The sequence below is a fragment of the Ochotona princeps genome, chromosome 9 (genome assembly GCF_030435755.1).
Source record: "Ochotona princeps isolate mOchPri1 chromosome 9, mOchPri1.hap1, whole genome shotgun sequence".
In the NCBI taxonomy this organism is placed as follows: Eukaryota; Metazoa; Chordata; class Mammalia; order Lagomorpha; family Ochotonidae; genus Ochotona; species Ochotona princeps.
In genome coordinates this window covers 31,450,852-31,475,024 of record NC_080840.1, presented here as the reverse complement: position 1 = coordinate 31,475,024, position 24,173 = coordinate 31,450,852, and the positions used below count along the sequence as shown (strand labels likewise).

The following is a 24,173-nucleotide window of genomic DNA, read 5'->3' as shown; positions in this document are numbered from 1 at the left end:
GTAGTCGTCTGAGGTGACCCTGCACCCTAGGAATGTGCCTGCTGTAGTTCTGTTGTGCATAGCCATTAGCTAGGAGCAGCCCTTGGGGAAGCGTGCCTTCCACCCTGCAACACTTGCCATATTTACAAGTATGTTGTCTCTTTAAAAACTTTCCAAGTCAGAAACTGACTCTGGCTTTTTATTGCTGTGTTTCAGTATTAGGAGCAGTACCAGCCCGCAGTAACTGCTCGGTCAAGACTTGTTAAATGAGTGCTGGTTTCATTTTCAAGGTGTTTAAGTAGCAGTGCATCCAGTAAACAAGAAACACATACCTACTGTGATGTAATTTTTATATTCTTATATATCCTTATATCCTTTTTAAAAAAGATGTATTTATTTTTATTGGAAAGACTGATTTATAGAGAGGAGAGACAGAAAGAATCTCCCATCCCTTGAGTTACTCCCCAGATGGTCACAATGGCCAGAGCTGAGTTGATCCAAAGCCCCTCTGAATCTCCCATGTGGGTACAATGTCCCAAGGCCTTAGGCCATCCTCCACTGTTTTCCCAAGCTATAACTGGGAAGTGGACCAACTGGGACATGAACTGGTGCCTGTATAGGATGCCAGTGCTTGCAGGCAGATAATTAGCCAATTGAGCTACCATACCAGTCCTTCATAACTCAATGTAGCTGTCTAGGAACTAGAGCCCATTATTTAACACCAACAAAACTGAATACTGTGATGTGATTTCTGTGAGCTTTTTGGGGGAGACTTCAATAACAAGAGTGTTGGAAATCCCTAGCCTAGAACTGTGTATCATAAAAAATAAAAAGAAAAACAAATACTTAGATGAATGATTTTCTCCCTAACAGAAGACAGCTTTTCTGTCTTGATCAATACTGCCCTGAACCTAGATCCCAGCCTGTAGCACTGCCTGGAATTCAATAAAAGAATGTTTAACAAATTTAGGGGTAAAAGGTATGGATGAAGAAATGCAACTTTTGCCTGGAGATGTATGTAACTTCCATTTTATCCTCTTGGAAGAGTGCTTATACTATTAGCCAAGCATTACAAATTAGGCCATGGTATGTATCTTAACAGATTGATCTCTCTAATCATTTCCAGAGGTAACTATATGTAATCTTTGCATACCTCTGCATTCTCGCAGTTATACAGTGTGAAGAGTGAATTATCACAAAAATATTTTCTATACCTGCATGCTATAAATCTATCTTTACCAAAAACCAAGTTGTCCCCTAGGCTGTTGAAAACCTGAAAAATATGCAAATGCATAGATCATATGTACCACTGTGAGTAGGTTTGGAGTTGAAGTTGTATGAAAAACGAGTAAGATGCCTTTTGATCATAGGCTGATTGGATCCACAAAGTAGGAATCCAAGAGAACTTTGCCATAGGTGAAGAGAGGCAGGTGCATAGTGGAAGCCAACGTCTTGGAGTAGTGAATAACAAGGTTACGGTGGCCAACTCTCTGTGGAAGGGAAAATACTCAAACCGATTAGTTACCTCTGGCTCATTTCTTCAGTGTGTTGCTCAATTAGGTGATTTTTTCCCCTCATTAACTTACCAGTTGTATAAGCAGGTTTAAATGAGAAGTGGCAAAAGCTGGACACATTCATACTTTCACCTCAGAAAGTTCACATTCTTTTTTCTCTTGGGTCGAGTCTTTCCCTATTTCCTCACATACCTTTTCATTGGTTTGTTCTCACAAGGGTTAGCATCAGTCTGCACGTGGGTAGCTCATGCCCTTTCATTTGGGTTTATCTGGTGTTTTCTTTCTCGTCATCTCAGGGAATACCATTGTTGCTTGGTTGTGGTATTAGCTATGAGATTTCTACACACGTTTAAGTTAGCATTTCTGTTGTCTATAAATGTGCTCACATTGTCTGAATTTTCAAATTATTAGCATAAAGGCATTCATAGTCTTTCTTTAATATGTGCTGTGCCTAACATTTTATCCCCTTTTGCTTTTCTTTCTTTTTTTCTGAAGAAAGATTTATTTATTTTCATTACAAAGTCAGATATACAGAGAGGAGGAGAGACAGAGAGGAAGATCTTCTGTCCAGTGATTCACCCTCCAAGTGAGCTCAACGGCCCGTGCTGCACCAATACGAAGCCGGGAACCAGGAGCCTCTTCCGGATCTCCCACGCGGGTGCAGGGTCCCAAGGCTTTGGGCCGTCCTCAACTGCTTTCCCAGGCCACAAGCAGGGAGCTGGATGGGAAGTGGAGCTGCCGGGATTAGAACCGGCGCCCATACGGGATCCCGGTGCGTTCAGGGCAAGGACTTTAGCCGCTAGGCCATGCCGCCGGGCCTCCCCTTTTGCTTTTCTAATTCTTGATTATCTTTACCAGGTTATCATTTTCTTTATTTCGAAGAGTCAATTTTTATCTTAAACCACACTTTTTATTATGACTTTATAAATTTTGTTTTTTTATGTATATAATATTTTTCTACTATCTTTGGTTTAATTTTATTTTTTCCTTACCACGTTGTATGTTCAATTATACTATTTAGCCTTTATTCTTTTCCAAGATAAGCAGTTAAAGCTATGAAATTCACTAATTGGTTGTTTGAATCCTGTAATTTTGAAGTATATATATTTTTTTATCACTGTGTTTAAACTTTCCAAAAATAATTTAGGTGATGTTCTTTGTCTTGTGATTATTTAGGAGAGCATGTTATGATTTATGATTTCTTAACGTACAGTGTTTTAATTTCATTCTTTTGCTGTTGATTTAAAATTTAAGTGTGTTGGACCCGGCGGCGTGGCCTAGCAGCTAAAGTCCTTGCCTTGAAAGCCCCGGGATCCCATATGGGCGCCGGTTCTAATCCCGGCAGCTCCACTTCCCATCCAGCTCCCTGCTTGTGGCCTGGGAAAGCAGTTGAGGACGGCCCAATGCATTGGGACCCTGCACCCGCGTGGGAGACCCGGAAGAGGTTCCAGGTTCCCGGCTTCGGATCGGCGCACATCAGCCCGTTGCGGCTCACTTGGGGAGTGAATCATCGGATGGAAGATCTTCCTCTCTGTCTCTCCTCCTCTGTGTATATCTGGCTGTAATAAAATGAATAAAATCCTTAAAAAAAAAAAAAGAAAAAAACAACACAAAAAACCTTAGCAACTCATGGAACATTTATTATCTCGCATGATTTCTGGTAAATCTGGGCAAAGCAAGCTTGGCTGTTTGCTCCTGGCTGGAGTCTGTCCTAAAGTTGCAGTCAAGTTGTTATTGGGCACACACTTGAATTAGGATGCCCCTCTGGCTGGACAGTCTGTTAAGCTTGCTTCCAAAGCTTTTGACCCTATGTGAATGAATGAATGTTTTCAGAAAAAAATGTACTACCACTTCTGTTACATGCTCTTGGTCTGTCCTGACACAGTATGGGAGGGAACTCCACAAGGCTGTGAATTCTAAGAGGCAAAGATCATTGAGGGCCATATTGAAGACCGATGACTTCAGAGGCAATGCAGTGATGCAAGGGTGAAGATGATGGTGTCTGGGACCAAGCTGCTAAGCAGTGGAGGTGCCGAGAAGTGGTCACATTCTGGAGATATTTTGGTAATAGATATGGTGAACAAACTTCATGTGTTTCATAGATTTAAGAGCATAGTGATCCTTCCCACCCTACGTTTTCTTCCACCCAAGCTCCTACTGTTCTTCACCCCTCCTTATATTTTTTCTGTTAATTTTTATGACATACTTTCAGTTTATTTTATAATCACAAGCTTTATCCTCCACTATGTAAATAATTTAACAAATAATAAGTAGGAGAAAAAAGATCCATTCTCAAGAGTATAGACTAATAGACAAAGGCTGCAAACAATATCGATATGACTGAATAGTATCCCATATGTGTATGTAACAGATTTTCTTTACCCAGTCATCCATTGGTGGACATCTGGGTTAATCCCATATCTTAGCCACTGTGAGTTGAGCAGCAATAAGCATGGGAGTAGAGATAGTTCTTTCATATGCTGATTTCATTTCCTTTGGGTAAATTCCGAGAAGTGGAATGGCTGAGTCATATGGTAGATCTGTTTTCAGATACTGGAGGAATCTCCCATAATGGTTGTATTAGTTTACACTCTCACCAACAGTGGATTAGATTAAATTTTCCCTCACATTCTCACCAGCATTATCAGTGGGATTTTTTTTGTAAGATTAATTTATTTTTTATTGGAAAGTCAGATATACAGAGAAGAGGAGACACAGGAAGAATATTGGTAGGATTTTCTACTGGAACATGAGGAACCGGAGGACTTCAAGTACTGTAACTGGAAGGGCAGAGTTGTCATCCAACAGACAGAGAAGACTGAGGGCTAATGAGGCTTTGAAGTAGGGTGTGGTGCTAGCTGAAAATCAGGCATTTGCTTTCCCATGTTCTTTATCTTGCTCATCTCTCCTCTTCATCATGGCCCCATTAGAAAACATCACTCTGTGATGAGTAATATGCTAGGTCCCTTCCATGAATATTTCTCATTGAATGTGTTTATCAGCTTTCACACAGAGGAGAAAAGTTAAGATCCAGACAATTTAGGTCCACTGAATGAGTTGTCCTTGCATAGTCCGTAATTATGGTATGAAAAGTAAGTGCTAGATCATATAGTAAAGCATAGACATAGGAGGTCAGAGCAAAGGAAGATTCTAAAGGGCTAAGACAGAAAAAATCATGCAAGATTTCTTAGAGGACAAGGTGCTGCAGCTGGACTTCAGTTAGAGCAGAACTACAGAGGAGAGCTTCAGATGAAGGAGCAGGTCAAGGGCGTGTAAGTTGGGATAAACATCTTTAGAAGATTGTGGAGAAATGGTTTGATTCCATGTTTTGAGCAAGTTTAAATTTGTGGCAGCAGATTAGGACTAGATACTAGAAAACCATTTTAAATGTTGTCTGGAGGACTTCGGGGTTGATATTGTATGGAGGAAAGGATCATAGAATGATTACCCATAAGACTTCAGTATGAAAGAGGAACACAGTGATTAACAGAGTGAAGAAACATCGAACAGAACGGGGAAAATATTTGGAAGGCACATATCTGAGCAAGAATCAATATGCCAAATACATCAGCAATCTAAAAAACTCAACACACAAACACACAAACACAGCACCAGTCCAAATAAGAAATGGAGAGAGGACTTAACTAGACAATTCTCAAATACAAAAGAGCAACAAATACGTGAAAAAAAAAAAGCTAAACATCACTGGGCATTAGGGAAATGCAAATCAAAATCACAATGAGGTATCTTCTCAGTCCTGTGAGACTGGCCAAAAGCTACAAAACAGTAACAAGGATGTTGAGAAAGGGCCCACCTACATTTTGCTGGAGGGAATGTGCATTAGTGCAGTCACGGTGGAAAACAGGTCCGCGATTTCTTAAAAACTAGAAGTAGACTTACTATATGACCCTGCAATCCCACTGCTGGGTAAGCACCCAAAAGAGATTAACACACACTATGTCAAAGAGATGGCTGCATACTAATTTGTAACAGTACTATTCACAATAGCCAAAAGAATGGTTATGAAAAGGTGGTGGTACATACACAATGGAGTGTTATTTAGCCATAAGAAACAATGGCATTTTCCTATTTGCATCAGATTAACTGGAGGACATCATGTTAAGTGAAATGTATTACAAAGACAGATATGTCTTATATGTGAAGACTAAAACTTTTTAAAAAGGAAGAATGTCAAAATCCACCAAAGAAATGTGTGTGTGAATCAATATCTCTGCAGATAGTTTTGTAAAACTTTTTCACACCTTCACCTTTGACAAACCAATAATTGAGAATGCTATACTACTCAATTGTTTTGATGACCTATGATTACTTTATAAAATGCTATATATGGCTGAAATACTTTTTCCATTCAATTATTGCTTATACCCACTGTCTGTATTTCCACTGAGCCAAGGTCTTTTTGCTTTTTACTTATTAAACTTATTTTGTGAAGCATTTAGCCTTTTACTCTAATCTCAATTTAAAATCTTATCTCAAACTAAAAACTGGAAAGGAAAAGTGGGGGAGAAGGGAATATTATTACTTTCTTAGAATTTTTAAAAAGTTTTTTACAGTTTATTAATCCCTGTTAAAACACTCACAAACCTCTGCATAGTCACTGCAAAATCTTTACTCCTTTGGCTTTTTGCCAGCACCAACATTGGCCTTGGTGGTTCCCCGGACCTTCTTCATCCTGTTCTTCTGACCCTTTTGCTGTTCGCTTTAGGAGTTTTTCTTCTCATACAGGCTATGTCTTGCAACTGTGTGTTTGGGTTCGTTTTCCTTAGCATAATCCAAGGAATACTAAATCATGCCAAAACCTGTTGTCTTGCCACCACCAAAGTGAGTTAGGAATCCAAACACAAAGATGACGTCCAGCATGGTCTTGTATATTTTAGCTAGCTTCTCCCGGATTTCTGTCTTGGGCATCGATGACCATTTGTTTCCTCTGAAGTAGTAGTTGGTTAGTCATGAACTTCCTGGTCCGGATGGTTACTGTGTCATTCATGATGATGACCAACCCTCATGCAGCCAGGGAGGAAAAAACTTTTCGGCTATTGAATCTGTCAAAAACTGAAAATTTTAAAAGCCTTAAAAATAAATTAGGGAAAAGTTGAAAGCGCCAATAGATAACACTATGATGATTCACTTCACCTATGTGACAAACAATGGTAACATGTATATAGTTTTTATACTGCAAAAAGTAATATATTACCCCCACCTTGTTTAGGGTGAATCTCCATTTTATAGGTAAGAAAACTAATACATAAAAGGTAAACTCACTTTTTGTAAATGGTTCATATTGTCACCAAAGTAATCTGGCTTCAGAGTCTGTGTTTTATTTATTTTTAAAAGATTGTTAATTTGATGTAGGAAAATCAGTCGGGGGATGGGACTTTGGAGCGGGGGGAAGTCTCAGTCTCTACGAAATTGTACCATAAAATTCAAACATTCAAAATAAAACTTAACAAAAACATTTTTAAAAATTGTTAATTTGAAAGGCAGAGTTGCAGAGAGAGGGAAAGACAGAGACTTTCATACTGATTCGTTCTCCAGTGACCACTTAATTCAGCTGAACTGATCCAAAACCAGGAGCCAGGAGGTTCTTGTGGGTCTCCCACATGGGCAAAAGGGGCCAAGCACTTCGGCTGTCTTCTGTTGTATTCCCAGGTTATGTACGAACAGCTGGATCAGAAGTAGGGCAGCCAGGGCTCAGATCATGTGGGATGTCAGTGTTGCTGGCAGCAGCATTTATTTTAAAATAATTTAGAAAATTTAGCTTTGGATGTTCAGAAATAGATTATTGGACAATGGTGAGGAGTGCCCAGTTGATAAGTCATGATTAATTTGGATTTTGACTCATTGAGTTTAAATCAGCAACAGGATATTTAAGTAGAAATGCAGGTTTGACTTGCAGGTGGTATATATCTATTAGTCATTAAGATAGAGAATCAGTGAAAGGTTTTAGAATCAAGGTGGAGGAACAGGCTGAACCTCTGCCTGTAGTGCCAGCATTGCGTATGGATGCTAGCTAGTTTGTGCCCCAACTGATCCACTTCCAGTCCAGTTCCCTGGGAAAGCAGTGAAGGATGGCCCAAGTCCTTGGGCCACTGCACCCATGTGGGGGATCCAGTAGAAGCTCCTGGCTTCAGATTGGCTCAGCTCCAATCATTGCAATCATTTGGGAAATGAACCAATGGATGGAAACTTTCTTTTCTTTCTCTCTAGTTCTTCCTTTCCAATAAAAATAATGATAAATAAAATTTACCAAAAAGAAAAATGACAAAGTGAGACATACAGAAGGTTGTCATCTATTGATCCGCTCCTGAAATGATTACAATGATCGGGGTTGGACTAGGTTGATGCTGGGCGCTGGGAGCTTTATCCATGACTATACATAGGTGACAGGAACTCAGTGGCTTACACTATTACTGCTGCCTCTAAGTTTGCATTGGTGGGAATTGGAGTCAGGAGTTGGAGCCACGCATTGAACCATTATACCCTGATGTGGGATATGGGTATCCTATACCAAAGGTCCAAAGTATGCATTTTTAAAAAATATTTATTTTTATTACAAAGTCAGATAGACGGAGAGGAGGAGAGACAGAGAGGAAGATCTTCCGTCCGATGATTCACTCCCCAAGTGACTGCAACGCCTGGAGCTGAGCCAATACGATGCCGGGAACCTGGAATCTCTTCCGGGTCTCCCACACGGGTGCAGGGTCCCAAAGCTTTGGGCCGTCCTCTCCTGCTTTCCCTGGCCACAAGCAGGGAGTTGGATGGGAAGTGGAGCTGCCGGGATTAGAACCAGCGCCCATATGGGATCCTGGTGCGTTCAGGGCGAGGACTTTAGCTGCTAGGCCATGCCGACGGGCCCTGTATTTTTTTTTTTTTTTTTAAAGACGTGTTTATTTGAAAGGCAGAGGAAGAGATAGGGAAATCCCATCTGCTGGTACATCGTCCAAATGATCAAAATTGCCAGAGCTGAAGTTTGGAGTCTAGAACTTCGTCTGATTCTCCCACATAAAAGCTGACTTGGGTCATCAGCAATGCTGCCCCAGCTGCATTAGCAGGGAGTTGGATTAGAAATGGAGCAGCCAGGACTGCAGGACCCTTGAATTTGGGATACCAAGATCGCAGTTGGTGGGTTAACGTGTGCCGCAGTGCCAGCCCCTACAGAGTATCTTTAAAGGTGAACAGGACAAAATTGAAAGTGCTATTTCTGAAGAAATTTCCGAAGTCAAAACTCCAGAGAGAGTTCCTAAGTTAGGTAAAGCTGCTCTGTGAAGCTTTCCTCTCTTTACAAGTCTGTTTTTGCTCAGTGTTCCAGAGAGATTATACTGTTTTTATTAAACCCAATTTCAATTGTTGGTGCCCTGTACCAGAGATTGTAATCTATAGAAAAAACCCCAAATCAGCGTGCAGTTAAAGGGAGGCTCCTACAAGGTCACCCGAAATGTCAGAAGGAAGCACTAGGAAAGTTGTCACCTGCCGTCGTGTCAGGACTGAGCAGTAGCTTCATGCTAAGGTAAAGACTGACCAATCTCTTCAACTTCTGGGGGGATGTTTGTGCTAGAAACTGATCCACTGCGCAATCACAAACGCTTGGCAGGGTGAACTAGGAACTTTAGGAAGTAAGACTGGAAAGGAAAATAGATAATGCTGATTCTCCATTGAGTCAGGACTTGTCTCTGGGCCTGCAGCTTGGCACTTCCTGCTATACTTTTGAAAAATTAGCCAGGAGTGTTGTAATTAACAGCTTCCTATTCTTTACCTCCCCCATGGCAATACCAGCAAGCAGAGTCCAAAAAGTTTACGGAGGGGCTGGCACTGTGATACAGTACATAAAACTGCTGCCTGCAATGTCAACATCCTGTATGTTGCCAATTTGAAGTCCAGCTGCTACGCTTCTGATCCAGCTCCCTGCTAATGTGCCTGAGAAAAGAGCAGAAGATCACTCAATTGTTGGGACCCTGTTGTACAAGTTCCTGGCCTCTGGCTTCAGCCTGGCTCAGCTGTATCTGTTGGCAGCTATCTGGGGAGTAAACCAACAGACAGAAGATAACTCTCCCTGTCTTTCTATCTGTAACTCTTTTTTTTTTAAATTTATATTTATTTTTATTGGAAAGTCAGATATACAGGGAGGAGGAGAGATGGGGAGGAAGATGTTCCATCCGATGATTCATTCCCCAAGCTGCTGCAATGGTTGGAGATGAGCCTCATGGAAGCCAGGAGCCAGGAGCTTCCTCCGGGTTTCCCATGTGGATGCACGGTCCCAAAGCTTTGGGCCATCCTCGACTGCATTCCCAAGCCACAGGTAGGGAACTGGATGGGAAGCAGGATTAGAACCGGTGCCCATATGGAATCCCTGGTGCATTCAAGGTGAGGACTTTAACCGCTATGCTATTGCATTGGGCCCCTGTAACTCAATTTCAAATAAAATAGGTATTAAGCAAAAAACAAAGTCTATGGAAAAATAAAATTAAAGGAGAAGTTTGGCTTGGTGCAGAAAAAAATTGAAGTCCATAATTTCATTACATTCTTTCCCCATGAACTTTTAGAAAACTTCATTAGCATTTTATTTGTAAGGTATGAGAGGGATCACAAAAAGACAAAGATAGGCAATTCACTGATTTCCCAGATGCCTGCAGTAGTCATGGCTGGGCCAGCTGAAGCCAGGAGCTATCCTGGTCTCTCTCATGGGTGGCAGAAATTCCAGAACTTGAGACATCCCCTACTGCTTCCCACTGTGCATGTTAGCAGGCATCTGGATCAGAAGAGGAACCAGGTCTCAAACCAGGCACTTGGATGTGGGAGGTGGCATCTTAAGCCTGAACTTAACCATAGTGCTACACCCCAGCCCTCTGATGAACAATTCCCCCTAGTTTTATTGTATAATGAGGCACACATAAATGTCCAACTAGCACAAGCAGTTTTGTGTCCCTTCACTTTTTGGATTTGATAGGTTAATCATTTGCTCTTGTATCAGATTTCAGAAAGTCTAGAACTTAGTTTCTATCTTGCTTGCCCTACTCCATACTGGCAAAGATAGTATTGTTTCTTTATCCATATCCTCAGAGTTTAGCATTTTCTGTGGACATGTTATAGTTTCACTTCACTAAGAAGTTGGCATGGGTGCTTTGAAGATATTTGTGGGCTTCTCTCTCTGGCATTAGAGCATCAAATCTCATGATTTTTTAAAATGAGTGATGTTATTAATGATTGCTTAATGATTTGTTTCTGTTAATTAAAAAAAGTTTTAAAAATTGTTTTCCAAGATACATGATAGGTGTAGGAATTCATTCCTCTCCCTTAATGACATGTTTTTCGATGACCAGTTCACTAGATACAAAGTTCTTCCTTCCTGCGGGATCAGCTTTATAGGAAGTGTGCAGCCTACCTGGTCTTTTCTGGGTCCTGGCAGGGTCTCAGAATCCTCTGTTTCACTCTGTGATGGCCACAGACCTGGCCATAATGGGGAGAGATGGTACCATCCCAGTCGGAGCCCCGACCTCAGCTCTCTTAGCTTTTCCCAGAAGCCCCATTTCTCCTCTTCCTGGACTCCTAGGACTCTACGACCATTTCTCATTTCCAAATCGAGCTCTGTGCTCCATATGGTTAGTGAGTTCTACAACCTCAGATGCTGCTTTGTTTTTATCTGGAAATATAAATTTTTCCAGTGGTCTTTCCAGGATGAGCACACATTCCTTTTACAAGAAAAGGATGTACGGTTCACTTTAAAATGCACAGTTCTACTCCTCTCACTTTAGCATTGACCAGTGCGTTCTTGCTTATTGGTCAAATCTGGGTAGAGACTTGGACTCATGATCTGCTTAGACTGACCCCTTTGTGCCTTCCTGGCTGGTGGACTGGCAGTGTTCTGTCTCTTGCTCTGCCCCTCTCTGCATGGTGAGGCACAGTGTCGGTCTCATTCACCACTGCATCCTTCATGGCACACAGCTGACCTTTCATTGCTTATGGAATATTACTACATAAACCACTTCATTTCCCTTTATGGTGACTGTCTTTAGCACTTTTGAATTTAATCAGCTCCACCCACGAACTTTACAGGAACCTTAGAACTGGGCAGTGAAAGGGCTTGGTATTTGCATGGTACTGTGCGGTTTACAGATGCCTATGTTCTCAGTTATTTGATCCTCACAATCACATGGCGAAGTAAGCAGAGGGGACATTGCTAATTAGTACTTCAGGCAGGAGAAACTGGAACTCAACTTTCCATCCCTGATGGTGCAACCAGCTCTTACCTTGTGGCTTAATGGTTGGTAAACCCTTCGATCAAAAAGCTTCTCTTTTAATCCAAGAAGCCTGAATCTTTCTTTTCATCCAGTTCCTTTGCATTTGAGTCATTACAGCCTCCTTGGTCTCAATCAGTCCCATTGCTGTGGGAACCCAAATCGGAGTCCTGGGACACCAGTTAGCCTAGAATCCCACAGTGTTAAATAAGTGTGTCCCACATGCTGCACCCTGTCCCTGACTGTTGGCATTGTCAAGAGTGTTTTCAGACCTTGCAGCAATGCCTGGCACCATGTCAACATGCAAAGGGCTCATCAAGACTTGGGTTTTTAGCATAGTCCTCAGGAGTTCACACCAGTTGTCTTAGAAGCCATTGGAAGTAACCTAAGGGATCCTTCAAGATCCTGTGAGAGGGTTAGCAAGGAGGGGGCTTTTTTCTAACTGTGTGCTTGTCAGAAGGCCTTGGTAGGTTGGATTTCCATTGCTTAGTGTTAATGCCAACTCACCAGTTTGGTTACAGTCTGTGTCCTATTTCTGCATGTTGACATAAGCATTTCTGAAATACAATATCTCATTCCATTTTGATTCCATTACAAGGAAAAGAGGTTCAAGAGAGGGTTTTTGTTGGCTTGTTTTTTTTGCTCCAACACCTGGGGTCCCATCTTGCTGTGCTGCAGAGCATTGTCATGGTCTTCAGATATTATAGTCGTTATCACACTCATTTTAAGATTGTTAATTGCTCACATTATACCTTTGTACAACATCTGCTTTCTATCTCTACTGAAGATTCTGTAGATATAATCCCCACTCTCCCTGAAAATCTTTATCATTGTAGCTTCTGTGTCATTGAAATGTAGATTCCTTTAGCGGCACAGAATTTGTATGCAGTCTCCTGTTACTCTTGCTCCACAACCTTACTACACAATATTATCTGTAACATGTTGTGTTTACCTAGTAGCTTACATTGACCTTTTTAATTAAAAGATTTTACCTGTTCTTGAGTTTGCTGACAATTTTAAGGATAGATAAAGCTAGATAATATGGCTTTTCATAACCATTAATGTATTGATCACAGTGAATATATTGAACATTTATAATGAGACGTCAGAAAGTTAAATTAAGCCTGCTCTCTCACAGGGCTCTATTCTCATATTCATTAACGAAGAGTAATTACAGAAAATGACTTGACCCCTAGAATGATTGGACATGAGACAGCACATTTGAGAGGGACCAAGTGTCTCAGTTTGTTTTCTGCTCCTCTACCAGAATACCTGAGCCTGACTAGTTGAACAGAAATGTATTGACTTCAGGAGCTGGAGACTGGTAAGCCCATGGTCTAGGACAGCATCTGACAGGAGGCTTCTTTGCTGTGCCGTCTCATGATAGACAGCAGAAGGCAGAAATGGAAAGAGATGGCCAAAGGGAGTGAGCAGGAAGAAGGCAAACTGACTCTTGTAACAGCATCAGCTCAGGTAGTGGACACCATCCTAAAGTTCCCACCTCCTCTCTACTATCATGATGACAATCAAATTCTAATTATGGCATTTTTGAGGGTCTGGTGTTTGCAGTGCCAACCTACAATGCATATTCTACCCTTATAGACTATGAGCAAATCTCAGAGATTGAAAATGTAAAAATCAGTTTGTTTTTTTTTTAAATGCAGTGGGGCCATCACTTTAATTTCGGTCTTCCCTTGTTTCTCTGCCATTCTAGAGAAATATAAATGAGTGCTCTTGAAACATTGTTTCTGTGAACTTCTCCTTTCTCTTTGTTGGACAGTAATAAAAGACTGGTGGCCCTGGTGCCCATGCCTGGTGACCCTGCATTCAATACCCGAAGAGCCTACACCAGTGAGGATGAAGCCTGGAAGTCATACCTGGAGAATCCCCTGACAGCGGCCACCAAGGCCATGATGAGCATCAATGGGGATGAAGACAGTGCGGCTGCCCTCGGCCTGCTTTACGACTACTACAAGGTGGGTGCCCCCTGCCCTGCTTCCGCCTCTTCCTGGCCTCTGGGGCCTTTCCTCAGGAAGCCAAGCAAGCAAGTATACCTGCTTCCCTAGAACTGCTGACGTGTAAACACCCCCACAGGATTGACTAGATGCAATTTATTGCCTGGCTTTGGTTGTAAATGCCTTCGGCTTGTGCTGCGCATTGGCACAAAGGTGAGAATGGCCGTGTTGAGTTTTCCTGGTTGTACATTTTCCCCACTGCCAAAGCAAACCAATCCGAGAGGCAGGTTCTGTTTTGCTGATCTTCATTCTCTGATTCCTGTTTCCTCCCAACTGCATCCTCTCTGCGGGTTATCTGCCTCCTTTCTCATACTTAAACAGGAGTTTTCAGATTTTATAAACCTTTCCACTATCACCAGCTCTGACACTGCCTCTGGATCTCCCTTCCGCTAAGTTTTCTGAAATGACTCCTCTTCCAACTTCTTTTCTTTTTTAAGATTTATTTTATTTGTTTTTTAATGGGAATGTCAGATATACAGAGAGGAGAGACAGAGAGGAAGATTTTCCATCTGATTCACTCCCCAAGCAGCCATAACAGCCAGAGCTGTGCTGATCCAAAGCCAGGAGCCAGGAACCTCCTCTGAGTCTCCCACGCAGGCTCAGGGTCCCAAGACCTTGGACTGTCCTTGATTGCTTTCCCAGGGCACAAACAGGGAGCTGAATGGGAAGCAGGGCCTGCCAGGACACAAACCAGTACCCATATAGGATCCCAGCACGTGCAAGGTGAGGACTTTAGCTACTAGGCTACTGTGCCAGACCCCCTTTTCCAACTTCTCACTATTTTTTAATTTCCCCCATTAAAGTATCCACGAGGGCTCCTTCCTTGGGGAGAAAAATGAAAATCAAGTAGGTCTTTTTTAAAATTTTTTACTCAAGTAGATCTTACACCAACAGAAAAATGTGAGTGACAGGTACAGGGGCACTGACAGGCCTCTTCCTTTTAAACTTGGCCATTATTAACTTCAGTAATGCACTGTTTATTGTTGGTGCTGGAGAATGTCATGGGATGTGTATGAGGGTCCCCGTGCTGGTCCAGGCTGACTTTGCTAAACCCTTACCAAGAATGACAGGGTATAGCCATTTTAAGGTATATAGACCATGGTTGAATGTAAACCAAAGTTGAAATGTCTATGGGGAAGTCACAGGTTGTGGTCGAGAACATGCATTTTCCTAGTAACATATTGGTTAATCAATACCATGTCAATTAATGCCATAATGCTGTAAATGGTTGTAAATATTGGGTTGAGTTTTTTACTTGATTGGGATGATACTCTGCTGGTTCTGCCTTTGGACCAGAGATGGTCTCACCAGGAAGCCGTTGAATTTGCCAGGACAATTAGATGCTGGACTTTACGATTGGTCAAAACCTCCAATGAAAGAATCTCAACTGAGTTTGAACTATGGAAATACAGCGGGGTGGAGCAATCCACTGTGGGAGGGGGAGGGTTTGGGGAGGGGCGGGGGGAATTCCAGTGCAAAAAAAAAAAAATGTGTGTCACATAATGCAATGAAATTAATAATAATAATAAAAAAAAAAAAGTAAAAAAAAAAAAAAAAAAAGACTTTCTTCAGATGATGTAGCTGCTAAATGACAATTTTCAATTGGACATTAAGCCCAATTTAAGATGTGTTTGGATGCTAAGTTTATAAGGAATAGGCTTTTGATGACTGATTTTGTGAATCCACTTGCCTGGCTTATAAATGTATTGCCTTATAAGAAAATATAGTTCTTCCCTGTATTAGTATTTCTTTCTCTCTCTCTTTCTCTCTCTCTCCCTCTCGGCACTGCATTTTAATCTGAAACATTTTAATCTGAAACACTGCATTTTAAATAAATAAAACAAAACTTGACCAAAACAAAATACTCCACCATTCACGGAGGCACAGCTTTTGTCTTATTATTTAGTTAGCAATCAAAGAATTGATCTCAAAATGAAGCAGAATACTTTTTAATGGATTAAATTAAATAGCAATGTTTCACTCTGGTAAAAAAAAAAAAAAAAAAAAAAAAAAAAGAATGACAGGGTTAACAGCTTTGACAGCCCTCTCGTGAAGGTGTGAAATCCCAGCAGGGCTCCAGGGATTGGCCTTGACCTTGGAGGCCCTAAACTCCAGATGAAAGGAGTTGCCCTGGCAGCAGTTCAGGTAGCAAGATTCAGCCAGGAGAACACTGAAGAAAATTAACATGAAACCAAAGCCCTTTTTTGTTTTTAAATTTAATTTTATTTTTTAACTTATGATACAATCCCATAGGCTCTGGGATTTCCCTTATCCCCTCCCCCAGTTCTCATCCGCCAAAGGTCTTTCATAGTAGGCTTTCTTAATCTTTCTGCTTATGAACCTTTTTTTTTAAATTGTTCATCCTTTCTAACTGAGGATTTCATTTGAAAACCTCAATTCTAAATGTTTTGGGATGAAAAGCTTCAAGGTTTACTGAGTGTGGTCCAGAACTCTTCAAATGAACCTGCTGTATGCCTTTGGCCATTTGCTGAGTGACTAACTTCTTTTTATGTGTGTCAGAGAGTCTCATCTTTGGCATGAAAATAAAAAGTAAGTTGTATGATAAAACTACATCTGATAGTTTTTATTAATCTTCATTAGTGTATCAAGTGACCTGATTAAGTCATCTTGATCATATGATCTGTTTGTAATTTTTATCATGTTAAATGAATTTGTGAGTTATTAAAAAAAGCTTTAAAGAAATCTATTAATATCTTGAGGAAAATCATATTTTCTGTCATTGTAAAAAGGATATTATTTTAAGTGTTAATATTTGACAGCAATTTTTTTTGTATCTGTATAAAAGAGAAATCTACTCCAAAATAAAAACAAATAGTAATTGGTGAAAGTAATTATTTTATTTCCCATAGGTACAGAGGCTAATTAAATATTAGTAAACAACATCAAGTATTACTAAGTGCTGTACCTAGATTGCCTCTCATCTGCATGTTTGCCAGCATTCAAAGGAAAATTGAAATACAGGTTTCTGTAAACATTTTGAGATACAAGTAGAGTTTAAAATTCAAGTTGTAGCCAACCAAGTTCATAATTCTCCATGTTGAATGCATGTTTCCCATGATTTTGCACTAGTAGATTTATGTTGCCTTCTCTCTCATACAAGGTTTGTTTCTTGTTTGCTTGAGGTAGCTTGGTATCTGTGGAAAGAATCAGTCGTTTCCCAGCACTATCTTGATGTGATCACTTGAAAACCTTTGTCCTGAACAACATTTTCCAAATTTGAAAGTCTTTTACTGTCATCTTTAAACTGTCTGCAGGACTAAGAGCTCAATAGCTCTTACACTTATAGTGCAGGCAACTAAGTGGCATTTTTCCTAGAATACAGGACAATTCTTTTGGTTGTTTCCTAGACTCCATTTCAGTATAGTGGCCACCATTTAATGAATGTCCTTGCTTGAACCTACTTGAAAATGGTTCCATGTATTAAAAATCACATTTGAAACAGTATGCTCATTAATTCAATGAGATTTTTTAAAATCAGAATTTATAGCAAGTTAGCAAGTGCACTGTCTTGGCTGCTCTCATGATCTTACCTGCTCTCTTACATGATGTTACATGCTCTCACCTGCTCTCATGATCTCTTCTGCTAGTGACTGCCTCCAAAGACTCTAATCCCAGGTGTCATTAAGATGAACCTGGGAATGACATTTCCAACACAATTCTGTGGGAGTACACACTGACATGGCAACTCACTTTGTTTTCCTTTTCCCTTAAGAACATCTGGTTCAAGTTCTAGTGAAAGTCTGTATCCCTAGTTGCTTGGTTAGTGTTAGCTCTGCTGACCTGGTGTTGCTGGAAACTGGTGCGTTGATGTATCCGTCTGTCCGTCCATCCATTCATCCAACTAATTAGCTAGACCTTGCAGTAATGGTGATAGATATTGTGGGGGTCTATTGCAGTTCCATAGCCCAGAGAAGCCACAGAGAATCAAAAGTGCAGGACAAGCATGATCGTGTAAACATTACCATCGTAAGTGGAGGGACAGGACTGTGAAAGGGTGTGTTCCAGGAGCACTGAAAATTTCCCATGGAATCCACACAGGCTTTCCCAAGGAAACACCTACTGTCCCAGAGTAGAAGAATGTCTGTCAGGTGAACAAATAAGGAGAGAACATTTCAGGCATGGGGAATGGGAAATTGAACAAATGGATATAAAACCTCAGTCTGCACTCCTTAGGATTCGGGTAATCAAAAATCCTGGACTGGGGAGGGCAAGTGAGGGGATGAGAGGTTGGGTCTGGTTAGGATGGCAAAAGATACCTCTTGAGGTTTTTTTTTTTAGTACACATTTTTATTTTGAATATTTGATTTATGTGGTACAATTTCCTACAGACGGGGATTCCACGCCCCCTCAAACTTCCACCCCCGACAGATTTTCCCCATTTTACTACAATGGTATACTCCTTCATAAAGAATCACAATTCCGGGCCCGGCAGCGTGGTCTAGCGGCTTAAGTTCTCGCCTTGAACGCCCTGGGATCCCATATGGGCACCGGTTCTAATCACAGCAGCTCCACTTCCCATCCAGCTCCCTGCTTGTGGCCTGGGAAAGCAGTAGATCCTGGCCCAAAGCTTTGGGACCCTGCACCTGCATGGGAGACCCAGAAGAGGTTCCAGGTTCCCGGCTTTGGATTGGCACAGTACTGACCATTGCGCTCATTTGGGGAGTGAATCATCGGACGGAAGATCTTCCTGTCTGTCTCTCCTCCTGTCTGTATATCTGACTTTGTAATAAAAATAAATAAATCTTTAATAAAAAAAGAATCACAATTCCATCAGTCTCTTATTTAAGTGTACCCCGACATTGCTGGTACAGGCAGTGTCAGACAGTCCACATCTCATTGTCTACACATTTCCAACAGTTTCACTGGGAATCTATTTTTCATCTGGAAGCAGGAATGAATGTTGCATTATACCTCCACATCTGGATCTGGTGGACTCCAGTACTCTATTACTATATATATTTTCATAATTAGAAAGCCACGAAACAAGGTTAACAACTGGTATGAGTTAGAACAACTGCAACAGCAACAACTGACATAAACAAATTACAGCACCAAGGAAAAACGCACCGCTGAGTAACCAACACATGGGTGACAAAAAGGAAACACAAAAGTTCTTGGGAAAAATGATGCCACAGTGTAATCCCTGAGCCAGCAATGAATTTGACAAGAGAAAAGAAAGTCTTTGGAATAAATAATACTGAGATAAAAACCATCAAAACACATGGAATGCAGCAAAAAAAAAAAAAAAAAAAAAGAAAACAAAAAAACCCCAAAAAACAAAACCCAAAAAACCAGTATGGATTGGATTATTGAAGTTACTCTTTCCATGGTGATTTGCTTATATGAGAGAATAGATGGTATTTGTTCTTTTGTGACTGACTCATTTCACTGAGCATAATGGTCTCTAGATGGGACCACCTAGTTGTAAACAGTATAATTTCATTCCTCTTAATAGCTGAATAATATTTCATGGAGTAGATGTACCACAGTTTCTTTAACCACTCTTCTTTGGACACACATCTGGATTGGTTCCATGTTTTTGCTGTTGTAGATTGTGCTGCTGCAAATATAGGATTGCAGATCCCTTCTCATACGCAGATTTCATTTCAATCGGGTATATTCCTAGGAGCTGGATAGCTGTTTTTTTTTGTTTTGCTTTATTTATTTTTTTAAATGTACTTGTTTTAGCTGCTTTCATAATTTTTTTAAGATTTATTTTTTTTTATTGCAAAGTCAAATATACAGAGAGGAGGAGAGACAGATAGGAAGATCTTCCGTCCGATGATTCACTCCCCAAGTGAGCCGCAACGGCTGGTGCTGTGCCCATCCCAGGCCAGGAACCAGGAAACTTTTCTGGGTCTCCCACACGGGTGCAGAGTCCCAAGGCGTTGGTCCGTCCTCGACTGCTTTCCCAGGCCACAAGCAGGGAGCTGGATGGGAAGTGGAGCTGCTGTGATTAGAACCGGTGCCCATATGGGATCCCAGGGCGTTCAAGGCGAGGACTTTAGCCACTAGGCCACGCTGCCGGGCCCTTATTTTGTTTTTTTTTAAAGATGTATTTTACTCAAAAGGTAGTGTAACACAGAGGAGAGACAGATTATCCGACTAGAAATGTCTGCGTCTAAGACTCCAGAGGGATGAGCTAGTTCCAGGAGAGGGCTCTCTGTGTCTCTACAGAGTGTATGACGTCAAAGGCTCATGTGGTTTAGAGAGGCCCAGGTTGGAGCAAAGCAAAAGGTGCGTCATACCTTTCTTTGTGCTCAGCGCTGTAGCAGAAGCTCAGAGTGCCTATCAGGGACTCTTGGGGACAATGACATTCACTTCTATAGGTCTTTGGGGGAGTTGCTGACATGTTTTAGGGCTTGAATTTTTATCTCTTTGATTCTGCTTTTCACACATTTCCTACACACTCCTTCCCAAACAGAAACTCTATAAGTCTGAAGTAGTTACTCCTCATTCTTTTTGTTTCTCTGCTCCTGGGAATCTCTTTCCTACCTTTTGTCTGTACGCATTTGGCCACTTGGGTACCTTCTGTCAGTGAAACTGTATAATGTTTGTCCTTTGCTGTCTGGTTTATTTTACTTAACTAAATGCTTTCAAAGTTCATCATCTACCTTAGAACACATGTTAGAATTTTATTCCTTTGAGTAATATTCCAGTGTACAAATAGACAGATCCTGTTTCTCCATTTGATTGGTGAGCACTTGGGTTGTTTCCTCCCTGACTGATGTTGGTGATATTTCCAGGTTCCTCGAGACAAGCGACTGCTGCCTGTGAGCAAAGCCAGTGACAGCCAAGAAGAGCAGGATAAAAGGTACAATGGATGTCAGTGTTGGGGCCTTGGAATAACTTTTTCTGCTTTAGAAAATGGCATCAAGCTGTGTCTTGTTGGGAAGAGATGAACTCGTGGAGCTTAGCAAGGATCCTTTGTTTTTTGGGAGTCTGGATTGGAATTATATCTCATTCTATGTCTCTGTCTCTCATAAGATACTGATTTCGTTCTATCTCATAAGACAACCCCTTCCAAGGAGTCTTCAAACATCTCAGGAAGTAGAGATGATAGCCTGCAAGATTGCTACTGCTGACTGGCATTAACTTTTCTGATGAATCCTGTGGCTCTGTTATTGTGATCATGTCTTGGAGACAGTGAGATACCTGCAGGACCGGTTTTGATGAGAGGGAGGAGGAAGAGGTGGAACTGTGTCTCAGTGCAGGAGGCTGCTGGTAGAGGCTGTGAGTGGTCCCATGCAATCAAGAGGCAATGTCAGGAAAGGCATTTGGAGATCATGGGTCATATCTCTTTCTGTCTCTCCTGAGTTAAGAGCTAGGTAGCAAACAAGACCCAGGTTCATTGAGATTAGAAGGGAAAACAAAGTTCGTTTCTAAGCTAATTGGAGAACGTGACTTGGAGCCTACAGCTTGCACTGTTTCAGTCCTGACTTGGATAAGTCCACCCAGCCAGTCCCAGCCATGACTCCACACCACTTGTGGTGCAGCAGGGAACATGTTCGTGTTCCTGTCCTAGTTTGGGGTGATTCAGACAAAAAAGATGAAACCAGAAAGGACTGAACCACTCTAACTCCTTCCCCCAAAGTTACTGGCAAATAAATCTCTTCCCTTGCCTTGGGATAGAGAAAAGTCATGGGTTTCCTGTGGGAGGCTCTTTGACATGGAAATAGGAAGCCAGGAGATAGAATGCTCCTGTTAGCACAGACCTCTGAATCCTGCCTGGTGCTCTTGGAGCTGCCTGTGATGGTATGTCCTGGGCTAGGCTATGCAGCTGTTCCAAGGGATGGCCCCAGCAGAAAGTTAAAACTGTTGCCATCTCACTGGCTGTTATGTTGGGATCTTCTGAAACCCCATGCTACCCCATGGTCCTAGGACCTCGTGGGCAGGATGATGAGAGGGAGCAAGAGGCTGCTACTTTTCAGTTAATGGAATGTTTCCTTGACCTAGCCTGTTTGATTGAGCTGAATTGGTGCTGCCTGCCAAGTCCAATGCTGGCAATCACAGGGGGCTCAGAGCAATGTGCGTCTAGGTTGTCACTCTGCCTGCATTGTACAGTATAGACAAAGGAGGCCCACTTTTGTTAAAGTACCTTTCAGAATGATAACACAATGATAATACTGTATTTGAGTGAATTTTTGGGGGGTGACTTCCACAGAGTATATTTCCCATGTGGTGGCAGGTACTCGAGTATTCAGTCATTGCCTGCTGCTTCCCAGGGTTCCCCCATTAGCAGGAAGCTGGAATGAGAAATGGGACTAGAATTTGAACCCAGTTATTTCAAGGGGTACCAGGTGGTGTCTTAACTGTTGGGCCAGAAACTCACTGTGGGTATTTTTTCTATAATATTTTTCTACTATTTGGTTCAATGGTAAGTTCTATTGCGGGTAAGTCAATATCTTAGAATAGTTGTGGCTTTACTCTGTTTTTTTTTTTGGCTTTACTCTAATTATTCAATTTTCTTAAGTTCTCTGAAAATATCCTCTAAAACTAATACTCTTTTACAGAGGCATAGTACATGTTAGGGTCATGTTGAAGCTCTTATCTCCTGAGGTTATAGTGATAACAGTTTATGAAATTTATACAACTTTATAGCTTATTTTATAAGAATATCCAAATACATTTGACTTGCGTTTTTGTTTAGAAATCATGCTTTCAAAAAAATATTATTTTTTCAAGAGGCAGACAAAGAGAAAGGGTAGTTCTCATTGGCTAGCCTACTCACTAATTATTTGCAATAGCAGGGACCGGGTCGGGCCAGCTCTGGGATCCAGGAAATCCAATCGTAGTGCGTACAAGGAACCCAATCACTTGAGCTGTTGATGCTGCCTCCCAAGGTCTACCATTCATGGGCATTTGAGATTAGGAACTAAGATGGACACTGAACCTAAGTACTTCATTGTGGGATGTGGGTGTTTCAACCTGTACAACTACTACGACAAGCATATGTCCTTGGCCTAACACAGACTCTATTCAGTTTGAGTGGTTTGGTGAAGCAAATATGATTATGTGCATGCAAAGGCCAGAGTGGATTAATTTGGTAGCAAATCAATGTGGATCAACACATAAACTCCCAACCTGTAAGATACTTGCCATAGGTGTTAAGAGCTATTTCCTCCACAAAAGGGTCTACTATTTCACAATCATGGTGAGCCCCTTGGCATAGTATTATTATGGCAATACATTTTTATTTATTCATTTGTAATATGGCTTTTGTCATGGACTTTTTTTTTTTTGAGGACTGTTAACCTTTTGTTCTGAGTTTTGCCATCTTCCAGCTAACTGGGTTTAGATTAAATTCACCTTCTGTATTTTTAGCCTGTATGCAGATTTTTTTAGCCTGTATGCAGATTCATTCTATTGATTTGGCCATGAAAATGGGTTATTATGTAAAACCAGAATATTCGTAAAGTTGAAAGAGTTATCTTATAGAACTATATTTTCAGTTCTGTGATCAACTCAGAAGTTTAGACATTTATCATGTGAAACCACTCATGTTCAAGCTTCACACTGAAGTGTAATCAGCAAAATCAAAACTAGTGGCATGCATTGTGGTGTCACAGGCTTGGCCACTGCTGCAGCTGACCACATCCCATTTCAGACTGCCTCGCTCCAATCTCCTCTACACTTCTCATCCAGCTCCCTTCCAACACATCTGGGAGGCAGCAGGGAAGGGCCTAAGTATTTCCTTTTCTGCCACTCGTGTGGGAGACTCAGATATACTTCCTGACTTCTGGCTAAAACCTGGCCCAGCTCCAGCTGTTCTGGGCATTTGGGGAGAAAACCAGTAGAGGGAAATTTGAACTTACGCTTTCTCTCTCTCTCCTTTTTTTTTTTAAATAGCAAGTTTTCAAATATACATAGATATACAGGGGATAGTATAACGGAGCCTCAAATATCCATCCTATCCTCCAGCTAAACATTGATAAAATTTTTGTTATATGTGCTTGATATCTTCTTATTCACTTTTAAAAATTGCTATGGCATGTAACATAAGTTTCTAACTTCACATTGTTTTGCCTCAAACTGCTTATGGTATTTGTCTCTAAAAATGGAAACGTTTTGTTGTGTAAGCTCAAAATCATCACCACACCTAACTAAACTGAGAATACATTATTAATGTCACTCAAGTCTCAGTCTGTGTTAACTGCCTCAATAATTCCACTGTTTCTTGAATTACTTCTTTGGTTTGTTCAGGTTGGGATCCTGTCACAAGCTTACCTCATTTGCTATGGATTTAAAATCTCAACCTAAAAATTTCCTATCCTTTCTCCTCTTCATGTCTTGACTTGTTGGGGAGCTTAGGTCAGTAATCTATGCTACAATCTGATTTGATTGAATTTTTAAAAAGATTTATTTTATTGGGAAGGCAGATAGATATACAG

General features: G+C 41.1%; 1 protein-coding gene and 1 pseudogene across 6 annotated transcripts in view; one reads left to right on the top strand and one right to left on the bottom strand.

Annotated features, from left to right (window-relative positions):
- The window catches only part of GRHL2 (grainyhead like transcription factor 2), a 156,605-nt gene that overhangs the window by 29,624 nt on the left and 102,808 nt on the right, over nucleotides 1-24,173 (top strand). For all 6 annotated transcript variants that reach the window (XM_004580643.2, XM_058668579.1, XM_058668575.1 and 3 more), the window contains exons 2-3: nucleotides 13,527-13,722; nucleotides 20,529-20,596. In XM_004580643.2, the coding sequence (XP_004580700.1) occupies nucleotides 13,527-13,722; nucleotides 20,529-20,596 (264 nt within the window). The remainder of the gene's footprint in view (nucleotides 1-13,526; nucleotides 13,723-20,528; nucleotides 20,597-24,173) is intronic.
- LOC101524075 (small ribosomal subunit protein eS24-like) lies at nucleotides 6,123-6,501 on the bottom strand (annotated as a pseudogene).